Source organism: Heptranchias perlo, chromosome 23, assembly GCF_035084215.1.
Source record: "Heptranchias perlo isolate sHepPer1 chromosome 23, sHepPer1.hap1, whole genome shotgun sequence".
NCBI classification, from domain to species: domain Eukaryota; kingdom Metazoa; phylum Chordata; class Chondrichthyes; order Hexanchiformes; family Hexanchidae; genus Heptranchias; species Heptranchias perlo.
In genome coordinates this window covers 35,406,400-35,422,417 of record NC_090347.1, presented here as the reverse complement: position 1 = coordinate 35,422,417, position 16,018 = coordinate 35,406,400, and the positions used below count along the sequence as shown (strand labels likewise).

Below are 16,018 nucleotides of genomic sequence, written 5' to 3'. Positions count from 1 at the left end.
ACAAGTTCAGATTGTGCTATAATGACCATCACAGTCAAATAGCCTGCTGTTGGTGAGTATTTAACATCGTAGGTGAATAGAGGAGACTTGAATGAAGTACTAGAAGGCTGTTAAGGCCCGTGGAACTGTACCTCAACATAAGGGGAAAAAAGTAAAACATAGAAACATAGTAAATAGAAGCAGGAAAGGACAATTCAGCCCTTCAAGCCTGCTCCGCCATTCTGTATGATCATGGCTGATCCTCTATCTAAATACCATATTCCCGCTCTCTCCCCGTACCCCTTGATGCCTTTTGTGTCTAGAAATCTATCTAGCTCCTTCTTAAATATATTCAGTGACTTGCCCTCCACAGCCATCTGTGGTAGAGAATTCCACAGGTTCACCACCCTCTGAGTGAAGGAATTTCTCCTCATCTCAGTCCGAAATGTCCTACCCCGTATCCTGAGACTGTGACCCCTCGTTCTGGACCCGCTAGCCAGGGGAAACATCCTCCCTGCATCCAGTCTGTCTAGCCCTGTCAGAATTTTATATGTTTCAATGAGATCCCCTCTCATTTTTCTAAACTCGAGTGAATACAGGCGGAGTCGACCCAATCTCTCCTCATACGACAGTCCTGCCATCCCAGGAATCAGTCTGGTGAACATTCGTTGCACTCCCTCCATGGCAAGCATATCCTTTCTTAGGTAAGGAGACCAAAACTGCACACAATACTCCAGGTGTGCTCTCACCAAGGCCCTGTATAACTGCAGTAAGACATCCTTGCTGCTGTACTCAAATCCTCTTGCAATGAAGGCCAATATACCATTCGCCTTCCTATCTGCTTGCTGCACCTGCATGTTTGCTTTCAGTGACTGGTGTACAAGGACACCCTGGTCCCTTTGTACATCAACATTTCCCAATCTATCTCCATTTAAATAATACTCTGCCTTTCTGTTTTTCCTTCTGAAGTGGATAACTTCACATTTATCCACATTATACTGCATCTGCCATGTATTTGCCCACTCACTCAACTTATCTAAATCGCCATGAAGCCTCTTTGCATCCTCCTCACAACTCACAATCTCACCTAGTTTTGTGTCGTCAGCAATCTTGGAAATATTACATTTGGTTCCCTCATCCAAATCATTGATATATATTGTGAATAGCTGGGGCCCAAGCACTGATCCCTGCGGTACCCCACTAGTCACTGCCGGTCACCCCGAAAAAGACCCATTTATTCCTACTCTCTGTTTTCTGTCTGTTAACTAATTTTCAATCCACGTCAATATATTACCCCCAATCCCATGTGCTTTAATTTTGCACACTAACCTCTTATGTGGGACTTTATCAAAGGCCTTCTGAAAATCCAAATAAACCACATCCACTGGTTCTCCCTTGTCTATTCTACCAGTTACATCCTCAAAAAACTCCAGTGGGTTTGTCAAACATGATTTCCCTTTCATGAATCCATGTTGATTTTGTCTAATCCCATTGATATTTTCTAAGTGTCCTGTTATCACATCCTTTATAATAGACTATAAAAGAGACAAAAAAAGGTACTGAAGTCCAAAACCAAAGTCACCAGTGAAAAGTGGCCCAAATCCTTTGATGTGACTCTTTTTTTTCAATGTTGAAGATGTCAGAGATGGTCAAATTGCAGTTAACTGTGTTGGTAATAACTAGTAGTAACTCCCTGGGACCTAGTCTTGTTATTTACCGTTCCCAATAGGAAGTTTTTCATTATATCCACTCATAACTATGGAGATTAAAAGGAAAAACTGCAAATGCTAAAAATCTGAAGTAGAGAGCTGGAAACGCACAGCAGGTCCATCTGTAAAGAGAAAAGACAGTCTTATTCGTAGACCTATTCTAAGTTCTGATGGAGCATCCGCACCCCAAACATTAACCTGATCTTTTCTCATTACAGTTGCTGATGGACCTGCTGTGTATTTCCAGCATTTTCTGCCACTATTTCAAATCCATTGAGATTTTGCTGGGCCTAATAAAGTGAGGACCTCTCAATGATTGATTGCACTTTCAGGCTGCTTGTTAATAAGGTTCCTTCTATACAGCCAGAAACACTAAAAGGGAAATGAAATTTTATAGAGTAGGAGGTTGATTGAAGTGACACTCCCACACATGTTTTATTGTAAAATTAAACAGCGCTCACAATAACAATGAGGCCCTGAATTTTTTAAAAAGTTCCATTTAGAAGTTGGAGTATGTCAAAAAGGCTGTTTTACTCTTTCCATTCATTGCACCTTTGAGACAGTTTAAAAATATGTAATTGTAAAAATTACAGAGTACCCTGGGGCTTGGTGTACAGTGACTTAACACACTGAGGTAATTTTGCAAGACTCCACTTCCCAATGTGTCAGAGAATCGGAGCTATAATGTTGGAGCCTTATTTCCACTGTCAGCGCCAGAGAGACATAACACATTGTGAATGGAACAAAAACAGAAAATGCTGGAAACATTCAGCAAGTCAGGCAGCACCTCTGAACAGACTAGACAAGTTAATGTTTCGAATGTGCACCCTTAGTCAAAGCTGGAAGATATTACCGATGAACGGCATTTAAAAAAGGAATAGAGTAAGAGGGAAATGGGAGGTAAAAACACACACACACACACACACACACCCTAAAACAAATGAACTGTAAAGTATCTAGTGGAGAACAGGAATTGATTAAATGGCAAAAGCGATATTAATGTGAGGTATAATGCAAGAAATAAAAGACATATACGAGACACAGAGAATGTGGGAACAGGTTGAAGAGACGGGGGATAATCAGGTAGAAAGGGAAGCATGAAAAACTGGCAAAGCGGAAGAGGTTCTAGTGGCCCAAGAGTGTGGGAGAAGAAATAAGCAGGTCAGCAACAAGGTTGCAGACCATCTCAGCAACAACAACTTGCATTTATATAGCACCTTTAACCTAGTAAAACATCCCAAAGCACTTTAAAGGAGCATAATCAGATAAAATTTGAAAATCTCGCCAGCATGGTATTCCAGATGGAGACCCTCACAGGGCTACCCCACTGCTTTTCATTTATGGAACTAAGTTTGAAAGTAGCACTGACTGACTTAGAAATAAATTTCCCTTCTGATAACTTTTAAGAATCCTTAGTGAAATGCGTTTCCGCAGTCTTAACACAGTTCCTAGTGAGTGAGTCCACAGGAGAGGGTTACCTGTAATTCGACACTGATTCGCATTGAAGTGGCAGTCTCACTCAAAACGGCTATTGTGGCAAATGGATGTGTCACACTGATGTATTGGGAGCACTTTTGTGAGGTAGGGCTTAATTGTGGTGGAGATCTTTACACTGCATCAAACCTACGTAAGTGCCTAAACTGGGAGTGCTTGACACAGACAGTGGGCATAATCAGTAGCAAAAGTTCCAATTCTCATCACTGAGATCCCTCACTTTCAGAGCAACATTTCCCCCCAAAACAAAAAATTTAAATGAGCAAGTTAAATGATTAGGTTGCATTAAAACAAACAAACTGGAAAGTAAGACAATTAGCTCACGTTTGTTCAGGCTTACTAAGTGGATGGATTTTGGTTGAAAATTTTACTTTAATTAAAGTGTTAACATTTGCATTGTATAACATTAGGCAATAATTAACTCTGCAACTTGGACAGATCAGGATTTTTCCCACAATTTGATTATTTTCTCACAATGTGCACAATGTGCTAAGTGCACTGTACTAAATTCCGCCCAAAGTTCGTCAAGCTAGCTCTTGCCATTTGACACTTTTTTTATACATTTAAATAAAAGTGCATGGGCTCTCCTGATGGTTTAGTTAACTTAACAATTTATGAGCCACACAGACCAAGTAGGCCCCACCTTCAGTCACCGATCTGTACTGTTAGCTGATCTCATCCAGGGCAAATGTTGGCAAACAGGTTAGGGAAGGAAAAAGTTGATCTCTCCTGTGATGGCTACTGTGTTCTAATAATGTGTTGGGGCTCACACATGAATAATGGTCACTTGGACAAGGCAGCTGAGGGTGCTTGGTGTCCATGGAACTGTACCCAATTAGAAGGCAAAGCCATCGAGAGAAGAGGGATGGGAGAGCATTTGTGAGAAAACAAAGAGATAAATAAATAGAGGTACAGGGAGAGTTAGAGGTTCCTGCAGGACTGTTTCACGCTGTATTTTCTCTACAGTGTGACTGCCAGTAACAGCATCTTTGGGTGAATGAGACTCTGGTGGCAGTTCAATAGATAGTCCTCTTCCCCCCCCACTCCCAATGGCAGCAGAAACAGTGCAAACTGCCACCAGTGGTGCTGACCACCGCTAGCCTCCAATCAGTTTTCTCACCAATTTCCTCCTCTCTTGAGGTGGCCGATTCCTTGTTTGGGCATGTTTCCACGGGGCACTGGATGTCCTCTAAGTGGCTATTGTTCATGTGTGATCCTTGCCAGTGATTGTCAGCAAGCAATTCCGTCATGGAAGGTATCAGAGCCGAGCCAATCACGAGGGCTGCTGATATCCATTGGTATACACGTCCAGTAGGGGCCACTGGACAGCGATCAGAAGCAGGATCTCTGGCTGATTTTGGCCTCTGGGTGGGGGATGGGGGGGTTGGATACTGAGGTCAATCATAGCCACACAGATCAGGAAGGCTCCACGTTCAGTCACCGATCTGTGCTGAGTTAGTTGACCTTGTCCAGGGCAAACTTTGCCACTCCAGTGATGGCCGCCATGACCAAATAAGGTGTCAACATTCACTGTCAAGGCTCACACATGAATAATGGTCACTTGGACAAGGTGGCTGAGGGAAATGTCCTGTGGGAACCACCAACTCTCCCTGTGTCACTGCAACTAACTAGTTGCAGACAGAGGATAGAACCTGGCTTGCATGCCTCAGTTGCTCTGTGTGTAGACCCTCTAAGCAACTGTGTGGAGATGAACGTTCAAACCACCCCCATAAAGGCTAATAATGGCCGAATGGGCCTTCCCCATTCATCGATGACAGGTCCACAGTCAGAAAAAGAAAGTTGCAGCTAAAAAATTTTAAACAGCTGTGCATATACAAACGTGCACATGCATAATCACTTTTATGTTGTCAGCAGTGCTCTGGTATTCACAAGGAGCAGAATTGCACAGCACCAGGAGCCAGCAAATACAGAATCAATTCTATGTGAAGTGGTTGTCTATAATGTAAAGGCACCATCAATGAGTGTACAGTACAGGGCTGATTATTAATCTCACGGTGATGTAACGGGTGTTTTGATGATTAAGTGACTTACAAACAAACACCTATAAGGGTCAGAAATTTGTGGGCCCAAGAGAGAACCTCTGAGGTGGAAGCCAAGCAAGGGGTACAGAGTTTCGGACAGGATCTGATTCCACCAGACCTCTGCCCCTTTTTTTTGACAATGAGAAATTCCAATGGGGAGGGGCAGTTCTTGCGTCTGCCCTTCCGCCCAGGACAAAAGAGGAGGCGGAACTGGCACTATTACGTCACAAGCCAACAATCCTACCAGTTCTGCCTCACTTGCACCCCATGCATGATGCAGTATGAGATCCTGGCAGAAGTGGGGTCCACAATAACGACAACCTGCATTTATATAGAAGCGTTATCAAACAAAATCTGACACTGAGCCATATAAGAAAATATTAGGACAGGTGACCAAAAGCTTGGTCAAAGAGGTAGGTTTTGAGGAGTATCTTAAAGGGGGAGAAGGAGGTAGAGAGGCGATGAGGATTAGGGAGGGAAATCCAGAGCTTAGGGCCTATGCAGCTGATAGCATGGTCGCCGGTGGTGGAGCGATTAAAACCATGGATGCGCCAGAGGCCAGAATTGGAGGAGCGCAGAGATCTCGGAGGGTTGTAGGGCAGGAGGAGGTTACAGAGATAGGGAGGGGTGAGACCAGGGAAGGATTTGAAAACATTGCTGGTTTGCTAACAGCACTGGAAAAATGGATCTCTTAATTTGAAAAATTCTGTGCACGTGTGGCCAAACTGGTCCAGCGGAGTGGCAAGGTGGCATTCTGAAATTCTTTCTCCCCCCCACCTGCCTTCTTTATACAAATGATCGGTTCCTGGGATTTGGGACAGGGCCATGGCCAGGGTAGACTTGTGTCCCGGAAGTCCTTCCCTGCTGTATGCCGGTGACAGCAGAAGCTCCCAGGAATTTCAGGCACTTTTTAACTTTGAGGTCATGTTGATGGTCATTGGTCAGCTCATGTTGTTAACAGTGCAGCATATCGAAACCCTGTTTTAAATTAAAATCTCAGGAAGATGGAAAGCATTTTTTTTCCTACTCTTAGACAAAAAAAGGCAGTCAAGGACTTGAACAACCGGATATAAACAGTACCTTATTCCGACAGATGCAGAGTTGTGCTTTTTCTGAAACTTGTAAGGAATGGTTGGCTGGGACTCTCTGGACAATGAAACAGATGTGCATGTTGTACAGTCTTACTGGGAGTTCAAAGTTCTTTCTTTCAGGTTCCTGACAGACTGCAGCAGTGCTGAGCAAGAAACTATGCAGAAAATCGTAACCTACTCATCTTCTATGTTGATAGATGTTGAGCCCATTTAGATTCAAATAATAATAATTTTCAAAAGGCAATTTGCTTGATAATATGCCAGATAAAGTAAGGTACCGTGACTCTTTTATCTACAAATAATTTAAGGATGAATTCACTCATCCAACCATTTACTCAGTTAAGATTCTTGGAACCAGCAAGAGAAAGCCATTTAGAAAAACAAATCCTACCAGAAACTTTATAAAAGTATGACTGTGTAATAGCATCCAGCACTTATTGGGAATTCTTTCATAAGTCTTACTTTCCAAACATAAGCTTATTAGTGGTGAGTACAAAATTGTGGGTTATTGGCTTTAACTGCATGCCCTGATTCCATTTGGTTTCCATTAGATTCCACTGAAGCCTCTTATTTTTTGCATCCACACTGTAAAGGATCCAGTCCCTAGACATTCCTCTGCAAGTGAAGAAGTAAGGAGAATTTAAAGACTAATTCCATGAACTGTGTGTCTGAATCTTTCTCTCTTTGCAACCTTGTGTAATCCTCCCAGCTTTCATTGTGTTCTCTTTGTTTAAATAGTCAGGATGGTCTTACTTATGGAGACCTCCTTGCTGTGCTTTGATTGAATATACCATGAAGGTTCTCTTCTCCACACAGCCCAGCTGAGACTGGTGAAACTTAAAGAGGATTCAGGTGCAAAAATTACTCAAGGTTGAGATATTAACCTAATTTATTTACATTATTTTGAAGATAAGGTTTCTCTTCTTCAGTATCTAAAGCCTAGTCTGCAGGTCACCAGTAAACTGCACCAAATCCTCTGGCAAAGCCAGTTTAAAACTAGTCATTGAATAGTGTGTGAAATCAGTCCAAGGATGGCTCTGCCTCTGATTTTTGCATAGAACCAACTGGCTTTCACTTGGTATCTCCTCACTTAAGCACAGGTGAGATTAGGAATTCAGCAAACAGGCAAACTTAGACATGAACATTCATCTCATAACTCCTTAGCCTTGACATAGCCAAAATGGGCCGGCAGAGTGGCAAGGTGGCATTATTTATATGATCTTTGGCTCAGTTGGTAGCACTCTCACCTCTGAGGTAGGAGGTTGTGGGTTCAAGTCCCATTCCAGAGACTTAAGCTTGTAATCTAGGCTGGCACTTCAGTGCAGTTCTGAGGGCATGCTGCACTGTCGGAAGTACCTTCTTTTGGATGAGACATTACATAGCCTTTTTTCTCAGATGGACATAAAAAAATCACACAGCACTATTCGCAGAAGAGCTGGGGAGATTTTCCAGTGTCCTAGCCAATAGTTATCCCTCAATGAACATCACTAAAGCAGATGTTCTGGTCATTATCTCATTGCTGTTTGTGGACCTTGCTGTCCACAAATTGGCTGCCGTGTTTCCTACATTACAACAGTGACTACACTAATTAACAGCAGTAGACTATAGAGTTCTTCTTGCATCTTTTTATACTTAAGATCAAAGCACATCTTTTTACAATAGACAGATGTTTCGGTGAAAATGCCGTCCTTTCTCAAAAAAACATTGATTAATATTAATAACTTTAATTGCCCAAGTAGATGGGAAATGGACAGCCAGACACTTTCTCCTCCTCACTGTCTAGAGAGAGTGTTTATTGTCAGGCTTGAGACAAAGCCTATTGGAGTTTTACATCCTACCTGACTTTTTTTTAATGAAACACTATTCATCCGCAAGCAATTGTAAAGTTTCACATCAGGAGAGAAACAGATTTCTGATGGATTAAGAAGAAAATTACTCCTAGTACAAATTAAGAGCTGAACCCTCAAACCTAAAATCCCCATTGTACCTTCTGATCAATAATTAGTGATATGATCATTAGTAACTGTTAATAGATGACCCATTTATACATTGATTTTATGTAAACTTTCTTATTCTGCCTTTCTCAGGTATGTGTTTAAGAGTTATGTGTTGGGTTTCAGAACGCTGCTTGCTTTCTTTGACTCTTTTTTTATGTTGACGACGAGGCATTTGGAAAATATTCTGAAAATATCACTTTTTTATTCTGCTCTTTTGTGTTGAATGTTTAAGAATTTAAAATTTAGTCTCAAATCAAAATGATTTTATGGTGATTAATTCAAGGCTCTGGTCTCACTGGACATATTATTGATCTATATTTGCAATGTTACTCACTGACTTGTTATCAATGGGCACAGTCCTAACCATTGTATTTGAGAGCAACATGAAGTGATGAGACAGGGGTTTGTGCCTTGATTCCCCACATAGTGAGCTCCTGATTTCAGTTACGCCACTGTGGGTTGATGGCAAGTGAAAGCCCAGCTTTTCTCAACAGAAATAAAAATAAGACCAATAGTTCTGTTAAATAGCTCTGCTTAATAGAGCCCTTTCACTTGTTGAATGGAATTTGGTCCCCTGCCTCCCAGTAGCAGTCTCTTGCCGTCTAGTGCTTGAGAATAGGAAAAGAACGAGGAACGGCACCAAATCCCAGCTTAGTCACCATCCTACAGCTGGGCAGGCCACGAACATAGACATGGAGGCACGGGAGCAGAAAATCTGTCGAGGATCACAGGTGAAGAGGAGGTGGGCTGGAAATGGCCTCGGACACCATTTTATGAGTGCCACTAACTACAAGGATATTACAACGTCATACCAGGCATATCACCAGAATATTTTCCTGAAACCTTATGTAGTTCTGTACAATAAACCAGTACTATAGTGAGAACATGCAGACAAGGGTGGAACCAACGCATATTTTAATAAATCACTCATTATTTAATGATGAACAGATGCTATTTTTTTGGTCTGGTATATGCACCTCACACTGTGATTTTTCTTTTTTATTGAAAGACGATTACTTACAGATGGAATATTTCCTGGTCTTTGAATATTAAAACTCTGGCAGTTTGCTTGTTTTCCATTATCTTCAGCCTTGTTTATCATTTTCATAATTCAAGAGTTTCATGTTTTCGCAGCCGTTGGCACTTTTTGAACTGCGGATGACAAATTTTGAAACTGTTTTGTCTGAATTGACGATCATCTTTGAAACAGTTGGCTGCAATCAGCATTGTCCATCCATGAGTTTCCAAATAAAGAGACCAACCACCAGCTGGCCAACTGGCTGTATGTGCGTGGTGCTAGAAAACTTGTGTAATGTACTTTGAAAGGTCTTGAACGGCTGTGATCCCCACCTCCCTTCACTAACGCTTTCCACCTTTCTTCGACTCATCAATCTTGCAGGAAAATGTAACTCCTATGGAGTGTTTAGATTGCCAATTTTATTGAGGCAATTAAGTCAACAGGGGCATCTTTAGGAAAATGATTAATTTGTACTGGCATAAAGTAACAATAAATTGAAAGGTAACTACTTGTAAAAACATCTTACCGTTGGTACAGTGTTTTGCACATTATTAATGCTTGTTTTATGCACTAATTTTAATTGTTATATATTTAACAGCACATACCTACATTGTCTCTGTAAGAGTCTTTTAGATGAGAGGAAAGAAGCAAAAGGGATTTTCTTTGTTCATGTCCAATTACTTAAAATTGTTCTGAGAATTGTATAAAGATTACTTCTACTCCTGAACCTTTAAATTAGCTGCCGTGTTTCCTGCATTACAACAGTGATTACACTTCAAAAGTGCTTAATTGGCCGTAAAGCGCTTTGGGATGTTCTGAGGCCGTGAAAGGGGCTATGTAAATGCAAGTCTAGCCATTCTTTCCCAGGACTTGAACCTTGTGGAACTCTGTATCTGTTCTTCCCTTCCACCTACTACAGTGTATACAAGCTTTCTGCCATTAACATTGGGTCATCAGACAAAATGATGTAGAGCTTGACAAATTGGTGATGCAAAATGATATAGAACCTCACACAAAATACGCTTCCTATTGGTGAATTACAATAGAATCCAACTGCTATAATGTAATACTATTATATGGAGATAAAGAATTCAAATTCTGCTTTTTGTAGGCAAACTAATCTCATGGTAAATAATGTTTTGATCTTATTAATGACATAGATTTTAATAAAGTTGCAACAAATTACACTAAAGACAACCAGTTACAATGTTTATCTCAACCTTTAACTCAGTGCAGTCATTTAATGTGGCTGTGATTTTATTATTAAGTACACCACTTGATAGCAGCCCCGTTGAATCTATTTTCAAGCCTTTTATCTTCTCTGCAGCACAGACTTGAGGACCTACAAGTTGAGGAGGACAAAGTAAACCATCTGACCAAGTCCAACAGCAAACTACAAGCACAGAGAGAAGAGGTGAGTGCACCACTCAAAGATAAGTGTGACTTCCTTTGACTCCCAGTTAGAAATTACATTGACCAGACAAGCTCGAGGAGTTCTGCCACTTAAAACATATTATGAGAGGCTATTTAAAATCTTCAATCATCGGTGATGAGATTATTCCTTGACTTGTATTTGTTATGACATTGGAAAGCCTACTTGTCTGCCTTTACTTTAGTAACAAATATGAACTAGAAACTATTGCCACACTAATGCTGGTTCAGCCAAATTATTTGAAACTTGTAACCTTTCTTAAGCTGCTTGCGCAGGTAACCTCTCAGTATTAACATTGTCAACTTGGCTCAGTTGGTAATACTCTTGCCTCTGAGTCAGAAGATTTTGGGTTCAAGACTCATTCCAGGACTAGAGCATATAATTTATACTTGACACATTCAGTGCAGTGCTGAGGGAGCGTTGCATTGACGGAGATGCCATCCTTTGGATAAGATGTTAAGCTGAGGACCTATTCAGGTGGATGTTAAAGATCCCATCCATGACACTATTTGAAGAACACGAACACCCCTCTCTCAAGATTTAAAATGGCTTTTCCTGGTTGAGGATATATTCTGATTGTCAAGGTGCAAGTAAAAAATTGTGAAAATTTCTATGGTTAGCAAGTTAATCGTCCAAGAAAGAGTATTTTTAGAATATTCTCTGATAAACCACACAATGTTCCTTAATAAATAAACTGTGTAAAATGCCCAGGGGGTGAAATTACTCTAAATGCAAAGAGAATGTGTTAAATGGAAGTTTATTTGTCTCCCCTGTTCAGTGTATTTTTGCACACTGATCATTTAGACTATTTTAAGGATATAAATATAGTTTCTCTGAGTTAGCCAGGTTGTAAGGGGGAAGATTACCTGTTTTCACTATTTCTAGTGAATTTGTCAATAAATACTTTTCAAATCTTTTGTAATTTCACTGGAAATAGTGGACATGAGAAATGTTCTTAAACATGTAGAGATAAAGATTAATTGTATAGTGAGATGCTGGTTAGTTTTATAGGAAAGTACAGATTAAAGATATAGTGAGAATACAGGTAATTTATATAGTGAGATATCGGTTAGTTATGTGGTGAGATGCAGGTTAGTTATGTAGTGAGATGCAGGTTATTTATGTAGTTTAACACAAGTTATTTTTGTTGTGAAAGATGAACGGAGCAACAATTAATTTAATTTATTTCAGCATGGCACAGTATATTCTAACAGTTTTTCTTTCTGTACTTAGGAGTATGAATATTGGAGAACAATGACTGAGTTCTGTTTAATGATTTCAGTGGAAGTGGCCATAACTTGACCTCCTGGTGTGTGGTTTTGTTAAGTGTAGGTTACTGGCTGCTGGTACTGAGAGGAAAGGAACTGTGACTTAAAAAAGAAAATTGTCCCAGTAGCTGGTCTCAATGAGTCCTGGCACTTTTGCATTTGCCTTGTATCCAAACAGGCGAGTCCTGGAGTTGGGGAAACTGGCAGCACCGGTACAGGTCTTGCTCAATATAAAAGGGCCTTTAAAGTGGGAAAACAGCCAGAATTGCCGATGGGCGTCACTGTTTCCTAATGACCTAGCATTGGCAGCAGAGCCTTCAGCCATCCAAACTCCTTCCCTAATGCTTACCATCTCTCTATTTCTCTCTGATTTTCTAAAAATCTTCTCAAAAATCATTTTGTCACTTGTGACTTCAATCAGCCTCTTTCCACCCAAACTCTCTCTCTAGCTTGTCATTCTATTCCTTTTCCTACTCTGTAAGTGAAGAACGAACTTGCATTTATATAGCGCCTTTCACATTCTCAGGGCATGCCAAAGAACTTTACAGCCAATTAAGTGCTTTTGAATTGTAGTCACTGTTGTAATGTAGGAAACATGGCAGCCAAATTGCGCACAGCAAGGTCCCACAAACAGCAATAATCAGATAACATGTTTTAGTGATGTTGATTGAGGGATAAATATTGGCCAGGACACTGGAGAGAACTCCCCTGCTCTTTTTCAAAATAGTATCATGGGATCTTTTACATCCACCTGAGAGGGCAGACTGGGCCTTGGTTTAACGTCTCACCCAAAAGTGCAGTACTCCCTCAGTACTGTATTGGAGTGTCAGCCTGGATCATGCACTCAAATCTTCGGAGTGGGACTTAAACCCATACTCTTCTGATTCAGAGGCGAAAGGGCTAGCAACTGAGCCAAGGCCGACAGAGCTTGTAAAGTGCCTTGGTGTGGGAGGGGCGGTTCTACTTTAACAATGTTATATAAATGCAGGTTGGTATAAAATTGTACTAGTAAACTGATTTATACAACCAATCCCCGCAAATCATTATAAACGTTCGCTACCACACAAACATGTGAGGGTTATGGTTTTAGCAAATAAACCACCACTAAAGCAATGATCATTAAAACCATGTCCCATGGCATTTACAATAGAATTACTGGACCAGTGATGACTATAATCGTGGCAGATAGGCCAGACAAACATTGGTTGAGCTTCTAAAAATAACATGCAGCTGCAAGTGGGAGCCAAGACTTAGAAAATGATTCCCATTGTGTTGCGGTGATCAATCTTGTTTTGCTTGAGTGATGCAGTTCACTGGAGCTGCAGTGTGCTGTCCAGGGGAATAGAAAGGATTCAGGTTAACAATCCAATGAAAAGAAATAAGTGAAAATGCTGAAATCTGAACTAAAACCCGAAAATGCTGGAAGTAAACAACAGGTTTGGCAGCATCTGTACAGAGAGAAGATCTTATAATGTTTTGGGTGTAGACCTTTCATTAGAACTAGGAACTGGAAGTTCAGAATATGTGGGCATTCCCTCCTCCTCTGCTATTCTGCTGTAACCATTTACACCTCCTCTGGACCCATCTTTTGTTTCTATACTAAAACAAAAGCAAAATACTGAGGATGATGGAAATCTGAAATAAAAACAGAAAATGCTGGAAATACTCAGTAGGTCAGGCATCATCTGAGTTGTTTCGCTCTCCGCAGATGCTGCCTGGCCTGCTGAGTATTTCCGGCATTTTCTGCTTTTATTTCTATACGTGTTTCATTATTACCTCATTTTGCCTTGCACCATCATCTCTTTTGTCATTTAATCACTCCTGCCTTTTGCCTGATCACAGACCTTTTTGCCCCTTTCCTGCCCCTCGCACTTTCTCCTGGCTCTGCACTTAAAAGCTGTACATCTCTAACATCTCCCAGTTCTGGAAGGCCATTGACGTGAAATGTTAACTTGCTCCACAGATGTTGCCTGACCTACTGAGTGTTTCCAGCATTTTCTGTTTCAAATTCAGGCTCAAGTTCTTGAACTCAGCTGTATCTTTGGTGAAATGCCAGGTAGAGGCCCAGGTGCTTTGCCCTGAGAATAGTGTAGTATCAAAGAGGAACCCACCTCTGCTGTTCTGTTAGAGATCAATTACAGATCTGCATTGGGAGAGGCCTGACAGATGGGATCACATCACATGGAGAAATACAGCATAAAAAACTTGTAACAAAACTTGACTGCAATTTTCACCTTTGTCTAATAGGACTAGAATACAAGGGGGTAGAAGTTATGCTGCAGCTATACAAACCTCTGGTTAGACCACACCTGGAGTCACTGAACTTCATATTCATTGTGTGTGAAGCACTTTGAGATGTGATAAGATGCTAAATAAATTGAAGTCTTTTTAAAAATCTAAAATTGTCCAAATTAACAGTGAGTTTATTTTATCATAATCTACACTGCACTCCCTCCAAGGCCAATATATCCTTCCTAAGGTGCGGTGCCCAGAAGTGCCTGGGCACCGCACCTTAGGAAGGATATATTGGCCTTGGAGGGAGTGCAGTGTAGATTTACTAGAATGATACCTGGATTCCAAGAGTTAAATTATGAGGAGAGATTACACAGTGTTGAGAGATTACATAGAGTTGTATTCCCTGGAATTTAGAAGATTAGGGGATGATTTGATTGAAGTTTTCAAGATATTAAGGGGAACTGATGGGGTAGATAGAGAGAAATTATTTCCACTGGTTGGGGAGTCTAGGACTAGGGGACATAGCCCAAAAATTAGAGCCAGGACTTTCAGGAGTGAAGTTAGGAAACACTTTTACATGCAAAGGGTGGAAGAAGTTTGGAACTCTCTTCCGCAAATGGCAGTTGATGCTAGCTCAATTGTTAATTTTAAATCTGAGATTGATAGATTTTTGTTAACCAAAGGTATTAAGGGATATGGGGCTAAGGCGGGTATATGGAGCTATGTCACAGATCAATCATGATCTTACTGAATGAAGGAACAGGCCCGAGGGGTCAAATGGCCTACTCCTGTACCTATGTGCAACATAATAACAGTCACTGAACTTCATATTCATTGTGTGTGAAGCACTTTGAGATGTGATAAGATGCTAAATAAATTGAAGTCTTTTTAAAAATCTAAAATTGTCCAAATTAACAGTGAGTTTATTTTATCATAATCAAGTTGGCCATGCTATGCTGGAAGAATCTTGTTTGTATAGGTTTATTAAGCAAATATAGGAAAAAGAGGGCTGTTTAGTTTAAAATGACGCCTAAATCCATCTTTCAATTTATTAGGTTTTGGGCAGCATGTCCCAGTTCTGCTTATTTAATGATAAGCCAAAAGAAATGACTTTACTGGAATGAATGGCTATGGGTCACAAAGCATTTTACAGATTGTCACCTGACTGGAACATATGTGCCTTTATTTCATATCAGTTAGACTTACAGTGAGGTAAATGGGTCTAGAGAGCTGGTTTATTTGTGTCTGTAATGCACATTAATTGAAATTCCTGGTAACCCCATTCAATGTTGTACTGGTAATTTTGCCTAACAGTACAACAACAACTTGCATTTATACGTAGCTTTTAACATCGAAAAATGCCCCAAGGTGCTTCATAGAAGTGAAATCAGACAAAAATGGTAGTTCAAAGGAATGCAGCTTTAATTTAACTGAGCTATTCTGATACATTGTTGGGATTCTTTTCCCAGACAATTTTAAATTTGCACCTGACACTGCATCTCACCTCAGTGCATCAAGCACTATTGGACCTTGCTCTCCTCTGCCAAAACTACTCACTATTCCAGGATCATCCTGCAATGCAAAACTATCGCCCAGCTTCTTTTCTCCACTACCAACCTTCTCCTTAAACCCCTGTCCCCTGCCCCCTCCACCCTCACCTGCAACAAGTGCAAGGAGCTCATTTGTCACTAAGACTGAAACTATCCAGTCAGCTGATTACGTATATCGAGACCTGGCCTGTAAAAGTGTGCTA

At 40.7% G+C, this 16,018-nt stretch overlaps 1 protein-coding gene across 3 annotated transcripts in view; it reads left to right on the top strand.

Annotated features, from left to right (window-relative positions):
• LOC137341248 (putative uncharacterized protein MYH16) overlaps nucleotides 1–16,018 on the top strand; it is a 314,830-nt gene that overhangs the window by 142,884 nt on the left and 155,928 nt on the right. For all 3 annotated transcript variants that reach the window (XM_068004337.1, XM_068004334.1, XM_068004335.1), the window contains one exon: nucleotides 10,658–10,744. In XM_068004337.1, the coding sequence (XP_067860438.1) occupies nucleotides 10,658–10,744 (87 nt within the window). The remainder of the gene's footprint in view (nucleotides 1–10,657; nucleotides 10,745–16,018) is intronic.